Source organism: Bacillus rossius, chromosome 1 (assembly GCF_032445375.1).
Source record: "Bacillus rossius redtenbacheri isolate Brsri chromosome 1, Brsri_v3, whole genome shotgun sequence".
NCBI classification, from domain to species: Eukaryota; Metazoa; Arthropoda; class Insecta; order Phasmatodea; family Bacillidae; genus Bacillus; species Bacillus rossius.
This window is the reverse complement of record NC_086330.1, coordinates 233,148,368-233,160,953: the sequence shown is the minus strand read 5'-3', so window position 1 is coordinate 233,160,953 and position 12,586 is coordinate 233,148,368. Positions and strand designations below refer to the sequence as shown.

The following is a 12,586-nucleotide window of genomic DNA, read 5'->3' as shown; positions in this document are numbered from 1 at the left end:
ATTTGGTTTAAACTGTGTGAGTAGAAGCAGGAATGTGCCCCTTTCAACGTCCTGAAACATATCGCCTGAGTGGGCCCTAGGAAGCAAGATAGCTCTTTAAAGATTTTAAAGTACAATATAAAATATTTTTTTTCACAGTTTCAATTAGTTAGTAAGGTGGTGTAGTGTTTAGACGATTCATCTGGTAATCTGCAAGCTCGTGTTCAATTCCCACTGAAATGAGGGTTGTTAACATTTTCCTTTCTTTATTTCTCGCAATATTAAAAACTTAACTACAGAAATAAATAAATTTTAACAGTAAAATGTAAAAATTAACATTAATATATTTAATTTAATAAAGTTTCCTTTAATTTAGTTAATTAATGTTTAAATACGAAAGGTTTTAAATTACCTATAGCATAGTTTGTGATTTAAAATTTTGTCTTTCAATAGTAACATTTTGTTTCGTTGTATCGTATATATATATTATATATTATATAGATTATATATATATTATATATTATATAGATTATATATTATATATATTATATATATTATATATTATATATATTATATATTATATATTATATATATTATATATTATATATATTATATATTATATATATTATATATATATTATATACAGATTATAAATATATTATATATATTATATATATTATATATATTATATACATATTATATATATTATATATATTATATATATTATATATTATATATATTATATATATCTTGTATATATCTTGTATATATCTTGTATATATCTTGTATATATCTCTTATATATATCTTATATATATATATATCTAATATATATCTTATATATATCTTATATATATCTTATATATATCTTATGTATATTATATAAATTTTATATATATTATATATATCTTATATATATATATATCTCAATTCTTTCGTGACTTCAGAGCACACGGCCCTGGAAGTGGTTTCAAATCCCCTATAGTCGGTCATTACTATAAATTTTTTCATACAGTTTATAACAGTCTCTACAGTTGTGAACAGCGTCTGGCTACGTGTCTGCAGTGATTTGTCATTAAACAATATTATTTTATTTTAAAATGGAAACCAATTAACGTTTCTTCTGGCATTAAATAAAAAGCAGAGTAGATAATTACGTACCTACTTACAACAATTTTCGTAAATGTTTATTTTGTTCAAAACCTCAACTAATTGTGTAATTAAACTGTTTAAATGTATTTAACCTCTTTAATTAATTGTTTAATATTCAAGAAATAAAGGAAAATTAAAACAAAATATAGTTCTAGTTGGTATCGAACCCGAGCAGGCGGATAGTCAGACCATGTGTTTAACACCTACACCATAGAAGTAACTTACTTAAAAAATAATTAAAAAATAAGTTTTCAAACTGTACTCCAAAATCTTTATTATTTTAACCGGGTCGTTAGGTAGGTATAAAAATGAAAGAAAATACTTGATAGTTTTAAGCAGTAATCTTCATTACAGCCAAGCGCATTACAAGAGCGAGGTATTCTCTCTCACTTCAACTTAACAAACGTAGAGAAACGTTAAGGCATTGGTACATGTAACCAATTTACCAAGCACCCAAAAGAATAAAAAAATAATGATCTGGGAAAATAACTCAAAAATTGAGGTGGAATTAGGAATGACATAATATTTTATTCGAAACTCCCATTTAACAGAATGTTAATGATGAGTTCAACTACTACTATAGCCCGTCCCACTCTTAGATTGCAGTACACGGCTTATGGCGCGCGCTGTTGCCAAATCTCTAACACATTACGAATTTCAGGAGATGCGTGTCTTTGTAATTTGGATAGAACAAGAAGCATTTTAAGAAATCATATCGTAATTTATAATATTTTATACTATTACACATATAAATTTGTAATAATGCCACTTTTATGTTAATTTCAAATAAAAACTACCTATTGTAGACGAAATTTTCTTATAGTTTTCTTTTCTGTTCTAAAAATCCCATATATATACCTATATAATTATATATATATAATTATATATATATATATATATATATATATATCACATTTTCATGGGCCCGATAAATGCCGTATTTTTGGACAAGTCATGTCCAAAATGATAAATAAAATACGGTAATGGAAATTCTCGGTCGAGTAAGTTATGGGAAAAATCCGAACAATTGGTTCGAAATGGGGAAGATTTTTTGAAAAACAGAAAAATCGCAACAACTCCCATAATATGAATAATATCGAATCCGTTTTAACGTATGATAACTCGGATTACCTAATGCCGAAAAATGTTTTCTAAATACATTTTTGATACGACCAGCCATAACTGCATGGGTTCGAAAAAAAATTTCACCGGACAAAAAAACGTAACTGCCTTAGTGAGACACATTATCAAATCTGTTTAAATTGTTTGTAATAATATCATAATTATTTTCCAAAACTTTGTCTAAAACAATGTTTGATAAGATGCTTGGTGAGAAGGATAGAAAAATAATTCAAAATTTTGTACCATGATCGCTATTAAATTCCTTCGTATTTATTTCATACATTTTAAATATTATGTTCAAGAATCGATTATAATATTTTTTGTTGACTAAGGAAGCCATGTATTTGAAATTGCTTGTAGGACAGAACCCCACTTATCTAAACACACGGCCCTGTTTCCTCTTACGACGGCAGCGGGCGCTCTTGTACTGATAAGACACATCTTTAACAGCTATTTCCACGGAAACTGTAGAAGCAATTGAGATGGCGCTGCTTTTAAAAACTAATTCAATTCATTGTGAACATTTTTCTCGCTTTCGTCCCCCATCTATCTTTAATAGAAAAAAAATTTTCCGCGGGTCAACTTTTTGATGTGTCAGTTTGTGAGAAAATGCATTTCAATATATTAAAAAAAATATTTAAGTGAAACCTGTATAGTTTTTGTCTTAACATTTGTTCGGTGGCGTCCTAAGGCATTAATTTATTAATAAAAAAATCTGAATGAAATACACATGTAGGTTTTTTTTTTTTATGTGAAACATATCGGAATACTTCAAAACAGTTCGCAGCGAATAAGTTATGTTTTTTAATTTTTTCGGACACTTAAAATATTGTTAAGTATTCAAAATAAGCATTGCCTGATGCGTATTTTGATTCTATACAATATGAAAAAAAGCTTGGTCCAAAAATTAAAATTTTAAATTTCGTTTGATATTTGGCAACAACGCACGAAGAAACAAGGACAGTGCTAACGTCAATCGGCGTGTGTTAGAGAGAGAGAGAATGCGCCCATTTACTTCCATACTGCAATCTAAGAGTGGGATGCTCTATAGCGCCATTAGTTCCCAGTTAAGCCGGCGGAGAATGAAGGTAAGTTGCCAGACCTGTCTATATGACCGTGGGCTCGACACTACCCACTCCATGTTCGGAATCCTCAAGCAAGGCTGGCCATAGGGGCTGGTTCGTCCATCTGGGGGCAGAATCAAAACCCTCCATTACAATGTGAGTTCCGAGTACCAAACTGGTTTTATTATTGCTATAGATTCCTACCTGTAACAGTATAACTGAGGGAGGTTGACTACATACAATAAGCACTTGTTTAACCTGCATGTATATAATATTGAGAAATAAATAAATAATTTAAATTTTAAAAATTTTAATGTATAATTTCTTGTAATCTCATATCTAACAAAGACTTAAATCTTGTAATACGGCTTCCTTTTTGTTATTGTGGTACCAAGTGTGCTTCCTTTTCGTTGTTTGTGCTTCCTTTTCTTTGATTGTGCTTCCGATTGTGCTTCCGTTTCGTTGATTGTGCTTCCGATTGTGCTTCCACATTTGCGTCCTTTTTGTTGATTGTGGGTTACTGGGTGTTTTTTGTGTGTTCAGTGTGTATACTGTCGATCCACTGCGTGTTGTATGTACTGTGGGTCCATTGCGTGTTGTATGTACTGTGGGTCCATTGCGTGTTGTGTACTGTGGGTCTATTGCAAGTTGTGTGTTCTGTGGGTCCATTGCGTGTTGTGTGTATTGTGGGTCCATTGCGTGTGTGTACTCTATGTTCATTGCGTGTCCTGTGTGTACTCTGTGTCCAATGTGTGTCCTGCGTGAATTTGTACTGTGTGTCAATTATGTGTGTTCTTTTTGTTGAATTTGTGTGTCGTTTCGTTAAAATTACGTTGTAAAATCTGTAGTGACGCTGAATATTTAATTGATCAAAACCTTTTGGTCTTGATAAAACAATTTTTCCGGGATTCTTGGTCCTTTAGTAAGTGTAAAACATGTTCTGATGGTCTAAATCCTTGTAATTAATTTTCGATACTTTAGGACTGACAGTTCGAAGACTTTATCTAGACTGCTTGAAATATGTTATATTAGCTATCGATGAAGTAGGTTTTGTGGTTCGGAAATGTCTGGTCTATACATATGACATTGTCCATGCCCTGGTCTCGTGGTCCGAAGACACTTGGTCTATACGTATACCGTATCATTGTACATGAAATGGTTGGAATGTATTTTTTGAATCGAAAAAAAAATAGACTTTCTTGTTAGGCAGCGTGTCTACATATTTAATTCGTCGGACAGGTATCTTTTCCAGAGTTGTTTTTCATTAGAATGAATGATTAATAAACTCCATGAAAGGTAATAGGAAACATATTAAAAATTTATTTTAAGCTTTAGTTATCATTATCACTGGCCGAGAATCAAACCAAAGAGGAAAATCTATCGCATCAATCATTATTTTAATAAGGTTTTTAATTTTTTTTCGAATTTAAAAGTTAATAAATACAAATTTCCAAGATGGCGGCCATACTGGCTTATATGAGGCTGGTATATGAGGAACGTAAGCCTCTTTTAGGACTTTACACCATATTTTATTAAATAAGAGTTTTTTACCTCAAATTAAATTTCTTTGCATTGACCAAGGATCGAATCAAGGAATCGATCAAAACAATCAGTATATTAGATGCAGATTTTTAAAATTAATTTTGAAATTTTTCCCAAATTTCTGGTTTAATTATTACAGAATTTCAAGATGGTGTTATATCTGCTTACTAAAGGCTGGTAGTAGAGGAATTTAAGCTTCTTTGAGGACTTTTCACCATATTTTATTGAATAAGTTTTTTTACATAAAATATGTCTTTGCATCGCCCAGGGATCGCAGTAAAGAAAGGAATAAATCGATTCAATCAGTAAATAAATTTCAAATTTATTTTATGAAATTTTGAATTTTTCCCGATTTTATAGCTAGATAATTATGCATTTCTAAGATAGCATCCAAAATTTCAAGTTGGTGGACGCCGCAGAAATAAATGAATGCTACACTCTAATGGAAAAAAATCAAACCTATCTCCAGCAGACGAAAACAAGATGCCAGACTCTAGCAGAAGAGAACAAGATGGAAGACATGATGTCATACTAGCTGGTGATATGTGTACCTTTTCATTAGTGGTGGGACGTCAGTCTGCCGAGGGCTCCCTTAGAGGAAGGATTAGTCACAATTAAAAAAAAAAATTTCCCTCACTGCATTCGAACCGAGGACGTCATAAGGTGTGTTTTAAAAAAAAATTGGTTGTCTGTAAAGTCGGTATACGGACGATAGTTTAACGTGACAACGTCATAACAAAACATTGATGAAATGATTGATCCAGAAGAAAAGGAAATATCATATTCGGCCTGAGACTGAGCCGTAATAGGTTTTTGCAACCAAACCATTTAGGCATTAAAAATATTATATTCTTTGAGGAAGAATTTTTTTTTTTAATTTTTCTATCTTTTTTATGATAAAATCTACCTCTGCATACTTTTATGAATAAAATTGAATCATTTTTATTGAATTATCACTATTTTGTATGGATACAAAGGAGTGAAATAAAATGTGCAATTGAATTAATAAATTTACTTTTATTTGCATTCATTAATTCAAATATATTTATTACTTTTGAAATGTTGCGTGCACCGTATTTATTTTTACAAGAACAAAAAAAATTTCGCAGCTGGCGGGTTGCGAACCGACAACCGTCAGTTTAAGAGTTAGGTACGCTAACCACACGCCCACAAAGCCATACTAAAGTAATGAAGTTTCAAATGTTATATATTTATAAAAACTTTGTTCACGGTAGGGATATAATATTAACACGATTTTATAACAAATACGCATCCCAAATACACCAAACTTATATATAATGTGTTACAATATTTTTTAAAACATTGTGCAAAAGATCCCGGGTGTAATTTAAATTATAATGTGTAACTGTAAAACACCTTTGTTGGTTCAAAACGTATTTGAATTTTCAACATTACTTTTAAATAACCATACCGATTGTGCTGAAAATCTGTGGACGATCGTTAAATTACATAATATAAATAATTCAAACGACGAAAATATTATTGAAAAGTCAAATCGATGGTTGTTCCAATCGAGTGGAAGAGAGATGCCACGCATGCGTACAATGAGCATGAAGAGAGATGCCACACATGCGTACAATGAGCAAACAGAACACATCCGTAGTGGGACATCCGTAGTGGGACACTTTTTCGTGCGTGCAGCCGGAGTTCATCGATTTATTAGACGTTGTCACGTCAATAATATTTTATCAAAATTTGATCAGTTAATATTTTTATAGTTATTAAAATTTTTCCCGAATTTCTAGCATAATAATTATATATTCTCAAGATGGCGGCCGTAACGAAAATTGCAACGATATAGAATAATTAATGGGTTGTGACATAAGAATTGTTAATCACTTTTTATTTTCATTAAAACTTTTTAAAATTTATTATTAATATATTACATGTTACTCTCGCCGGGAATGGATCCAAGGACCGAAATCGATTGAGTAACTAAAAATTTGAAAGAAAGCATTTAAAGAAATATTTTTTTTTGGAATTTTTTCCGAATTTTTAGGTTAAAAATTAAAGCATTTTAATTTTACAGTCAAGGTCAATTCATCCTAGATGGCCGTCAGATGCTTAGGATGGCTTGTCTTTGGGGAATTTAAGCCTCTTTGGGGAATTTTGGTTCTTTCTTAGGCAAACGTCTTTTGAGGTTGATCGAATTCGGAATTTTGGAATTTTCCTTTAAAACGGGAATTTTTTCCTAGAAATAGGGATATTTTGAGTCATTTTTGAGTCATTTTGTGTCCAAGATGGCCGTCATGATATCACAATCAAAAAAGACGGTAAGCTCCTCCGGCTCAAAGCCTTAAAGCCTGTGCCAGGCGCCCCAATTAGATACTTCTTACAAAGCATTCTTCCTAACCGACTAGTTTTCAACGTTTAAAACAAATATTCGTTTACGCAATCATGTCTATATGTATCTCAAAGTGGTGACTAGTGTTCTGATAAAAAATAAACTAAGTTTTTTTTTATTTAACTCACAGTATTTTGTAGACGCTATATCTGTTCATTTTACAGTTATTAACATTATTTAATTTTACATTTGAAAGGGAGATTGTTTTTAACAATTCAGACCATATATAGTTTTTCATTACAAGCGCATTTAAATATGTTCTGAGTCATGGCCTCCTCATCATTCGATTACGGGCCATGGAACCAGAATCGGAGGAAACCCCCCCCCCCCCCCCAATTTTACAGTCACGTAATACATTACACACTCTTTTTAGAATGTTATTTAACATGAAAATACAGAGTATAATTATGGTTACTATTTTATAAGTCCAAACTAAGCTTTATTTATAAAATCATTTTACTTAAAAATAACCACAGCAAGTATGTATATTTATTTCACACACTGAGGTGAAAATAGTTACAGAAAAATAAAATTATGCTATCCCCCCATCCCCCCCCAGGACCGGGCCCAGGACCCAGGAGTCCACATACCCCCACCCTTGTGGGGGCCATGTTCTGAGTAAAGATACTACAAATCAGACTTCCAATAATGTTAACAAAACTCCTGTTTGTTGGCATGCCTTATGAAAAATTAAAAAAAAATTGGTTGTCTGTAAAGTCAGTTTACGAACAAAAGTTTAACGTGACAACGTCATAACAAAACATTGATGAAATGATTGCATACTTTTATGAATAAAATTGAATCATTTTAATTTTAATAATAAAATAATAAATAATTGAAATTATACTAGTAATCAGATTTTTAAAATGCAAGAATAATTATTAACCTTTATTGCCGAAATTCTTGTTGTAATAAGCAATGAAAACCACATTTTTTCACTTCACTTTAAAAACAGTCGACGAAACAGTTCACGTGTAGATGACTTGTAATTAATTTTAAAAACTGGCATTTAGCTATAAAGTTAGAATATAATTATGAATAAGTTTTCATATAAATAAACTGTAATCAAATATCTAACATAACCTTATTATTACTGCACTCGCCGACAGATGCTATTTTTTTTAATAATAAAAGAATAAATACTTGAAATTATACTAGTAATCAGATTTTTAAAATGCAAGAATAATTAACTTTTATTCCCTAAATTGTTGTTGTAATAAGCAATGAATACCACATTAACTTTTCACTTCACTTTATAAACAGTAGACGAAGCAGTTTACGTCTAGATGACTTGTAATTAATTTTAAAAACTGGTGTTTAGCTATAAATTTTAAATATAATTATGAACAAGTTTTCATATAAATAAACTGTAATCAAATATCTATCATAAATTACATGAAAAACCATAATTCTTTAGTCAATTGTAACATAACCTATTATTACTGCACTCGCCGTGCCTGGTTCCCGCGATAGCGAATACATATCGCGTTTCATTCGGTTCGCGTCCGTCACCGTAGATAGCAGCACGGTAGGAGAATAATATTATTTCGTTTTTATAACACGATTTAATAACAAATACGCATCCCAAATTACACCAAACTTATTTATAATGTGTTACAATATTTTTTTAAAACATTGTGCAAAAGATCCCGGGTGTTATTTGAATTATTGTGTGTAACTGTAAAACACCATTGTTCGTTAAAAATATTTTATTCTTTGAGGAAGTATTTTTTTCTTTTTTCTATCTTTTGTATGATAAAATCTACCTCTGCATACTTTTATGAATAAAATTGAATATTTTTTATTGAATTATCACTATTTTGTATGGATACAAAGGAGTGAAATAAAATCTACAACTTAATTGTTAAGTTTACTTTTATTTGCACTCATTAATTCAAGTATGTTTATTACTTTTGTAGTGTCGCGTGCGCCGTATTTATTTTTACAAGTACAAAAATTAAAGTAAAGCGGCGGCGAGGATTCGATCCGTCAACCTAGTCAGCGATGCTAACCGCATGGCCACGAGGCCATATTTGAATTAATAGTTTCAGATTTTATGTATATATATTTATAAAAATTTTGTTCATGGTAGGGTAATTATATTATTTCGTTTTTATAACACGATTTTATAACAAATACGCATCCCAAATACACCAAACTTATTTATAATGTGTTACAATATTTTTTAAAACATTGTTCAAAAGATCCCGGGTGTAATTTGAATTATTATGTGTAACTGTAAAACACCATTGTTCGTTAAAAAGTATTTGAATATTCAACATTACTTTTAAATAACCGTACCGATTGTGCTGAAAATCGGTGGACGATCGTTAAATTACATAATATTAATAATTCAAACGACGAAAATATTATTGAAAAGTCAAATCGATGGTTGTTCCAATCCAGTGGAAGTGAGATGCCACGCATGCGTACAATGAGCATAACAGGACACATCCGTAGTGGGACAACGTGCGTTACTGGACACTTTTTCGTGCGTGCAGCCGACGTTCATCGATTTATTAGACGTTGTCACTTCAAAAAAATTTAAAAAAAAACGAAAGTGTGATTGTTTACACCAGCTGAGTTCGACAGTTTTGTTGTACTATTGTATGAGAATGATGATCTTGTGCAATGAAGACGGTAACTGGTCTGCATACCATTAGTCAACGATCTTACCTCGATCACAGGTTTCATTAGAAGCAGCAACGGATACACTACAGCATGGAATCCGCACCTTACGTTATCGGCTTTTCTGCTTGCCGGCTAACTTTTGTAGCAAAATGGCACGGAAACTGAGAAAATGAAACGCATCTACTAAGGATCAGTATCTTGTGTTACGGGGGAATAGATGGTGATTGTCACAGTAATGCAAGAGGTGTACCTTTTCCTCAACCCAAACAGTCTGACTTATCGTAGTAAGTTATCGTATTAAATTATTTATATGACATATATGTACCCATTACCAGGGGCGCAACAACAGGAGGGAGGGGCAAGGGTAATTTGCCCCCCCCCCCCTCTGAAACCGTGAAGTGGGGGCAAACAGGGGCAAAGAAAGTGCTGTGTAATCAATTTTTAGATAGTAAAACTGCTTAAATAGCACCATTTTCCACCTTGAAATACAAATTTTCCCGGGGGAGGGCCCCCGGATCCCCTGCTTCAATAGTGGGGATCGATGATTCTTTATAAAAAGGTATATTGCCCCCCCCCCCCTTTTGGAAATTTAGTTTTGCGCCCCTGACCATTACTCTCAATGTCAACAGCATTTACATAACTTTAATTATTAGTGCGAGGTATCTACATAAAGATTTGAAGTTTTTGTATTACACATACAACTTAATTTCAATCAAGTATATAACAGTTAAAAAATCAATGTTTAAAATAATGTGCTAAGTATTAGTGCTATTGAACTTAGTCAAGTTGAACCGTTTCTAACTCTTCCTAACTAATTGGCTCTATAAGTGAGGAAAATTCGTTTAGTACGTAAACTACCAAAAGAGCCGTCTATTTAAATCGTAATAATTGAAAGCGCACGTGCGTTTGAGCGGGATAAGTTATTGGTGATTATGTTTAATGTTTTACAGTATTTCTGCTGCCACGCTCTCAGTGTTGAACAAATATTTAACAAGTAAAGTATAGCATTGCGTTACTATAGCGGGAATGTTAAATACAAAGTATAAAATCGTATTTAGCGCAAAACTGATGGTTAGTAAGTGATCTTAAACGACAGACCACAACACGAGGCCAATTTTCGATATACTTTGCCGTCCTGGGGAGTAAAAACGTTCACATTACGAGGAACAATTTATTTTACTGCGCTCTAACATGACAACCTTGAAGTTAGCTGGCGGCGCGATGCCCCGCCCCCTTCTGCACGCCGCAAGCAGCTGCGCACTGAGATGACTGCGCAAGGCTGCGCTGACTTACCGTAAGTCAACACGTGGGTGACGGTGTCGGCTGTCACGATGACAGGTTGTTGTTGTTGTTGTTGCTGTTGGTAACAAGCATCCTCCGGTCCAGGCAGGTGCAAGGCGCCCGAGGACGTGCTGGACACCTCCATGGTGGCAATTCCAAGATTTATAGGCGCTCGCGAACGTGCCGAACTTATTTTACGAACCAATCCACCGAACAATTGTTACGACACACCCCCGACCACACAACTCAAGTCTAGCGAATACCGGCTGCTGCAGCCCGGTTGTTGCTATCCCGTATCGCTCTCTCTCGCGCGCCAGGTCAAAGAACTTAAGCCTCGGAGACAAACCCAAACACTTTCAGAACAATTTAGGAATTCGGACTCAGTACTGGAGAGCGAAAAAATTACCTTTGTGTTATTGCGTGAGTTGCCCTTTAACATACACAATTGTTACGGCTTAGTTAGCTGACGTAAATCAACGTTTAAATAGCTTACTTTTTTTTACGTAATCATGTTGTGAACATTTCATACATTATATTCAAAACACAGTCACGCGTTTTTTAATAAATTTTCTGCAATCCGGAATGAAAATTTATTCACATATTCGCATGCCATAATTTTACTTAATCTAAAGAGAAATTGATAATCATGGGATGTTGTTGAATGAATAACATTGCAATATTATTTAGCTTTTTTTACATTGCGCAATGTTTAGAAAAGTGGGCTATCTTAGTATTTACGATTACAACTGTTGCTGCTATCTAGTGGGAAAAAGAAGAACTAAATTAAACGCTTCCAATATGCGACGTAAGATAGCAGCAGCACCCAAGTGCCTCCCTGGTCGCGCCTCAGCGACTTGTGTTACATTATACCGTTGCCATTCTCTATTTGCATTAACGTATGCTTTCTCCTTTGTTAAAAAATTATAAAATGCTGATTAGTGTACCTTGGTAAAAATCTCTATGGTATCTGGAAACAGCAAAGCCGGACACAAAATGTCTCTTGTACATGAAAAGAATATTATATTAGCAAACGCATAAATTTTCAACACTATTAAAACGAGAGAAAAAAGTACTACTATTAAACTAAAAAAAAAATATTTTTATAAAAAAAAAATACTAAAAAGTCAGGTAATCTTTAAATTTCTTTCACAAAACTAAGAAAAATTACTCCGGCGACACCCACAAATATAATTATAAATTCACAGCGACCATTCAAATTATTGTGGTTCGATATTTAAAAGAATTAATTAATTTATTTAACAGAACTTCAACCGATAAAGCTGTCTGCTTTCTTCACGTGCGAAAATATTGATGATGATTTTGGATCAAACATTTTGTCAAATTGTCATTCTGTCGAACAACCAGACAATATTAGGTTAGTATTTACCTACTATTTTTAACCAGGCCTTATTGCAACGTGAACGTTTGCGATTCTTATACCCAGGGCCGCA

General features: G+C 32.7%; 1 protein-coding gene across 1 annotated transcript in view; it reads right to left on the bottom strand.

The window, feature by feature from the left end:
- Positions 1–11,415, bottom strand: part of LOC134527357 (ribosomal protein S6 kinase alpha-5-like) — a 736,083-nt gene extending 724,668 nt beyond the window's left edge. Inside the window, exon 1 of the mRNA XM_063359971.1 lies at positions 11,148–11,415. Within this exon, the coding sequence (XP_063216041.1) occupies positions 11,148–11,280 (133 nt within the window). The 5' untranslated portion in view covers positions 11,281–11,415. The remainder of the gene's footprint in view (positions 1–11,147) is intronic.
- Positions 11,416–12,586: the final 1,171 nt, after the last annotated feature.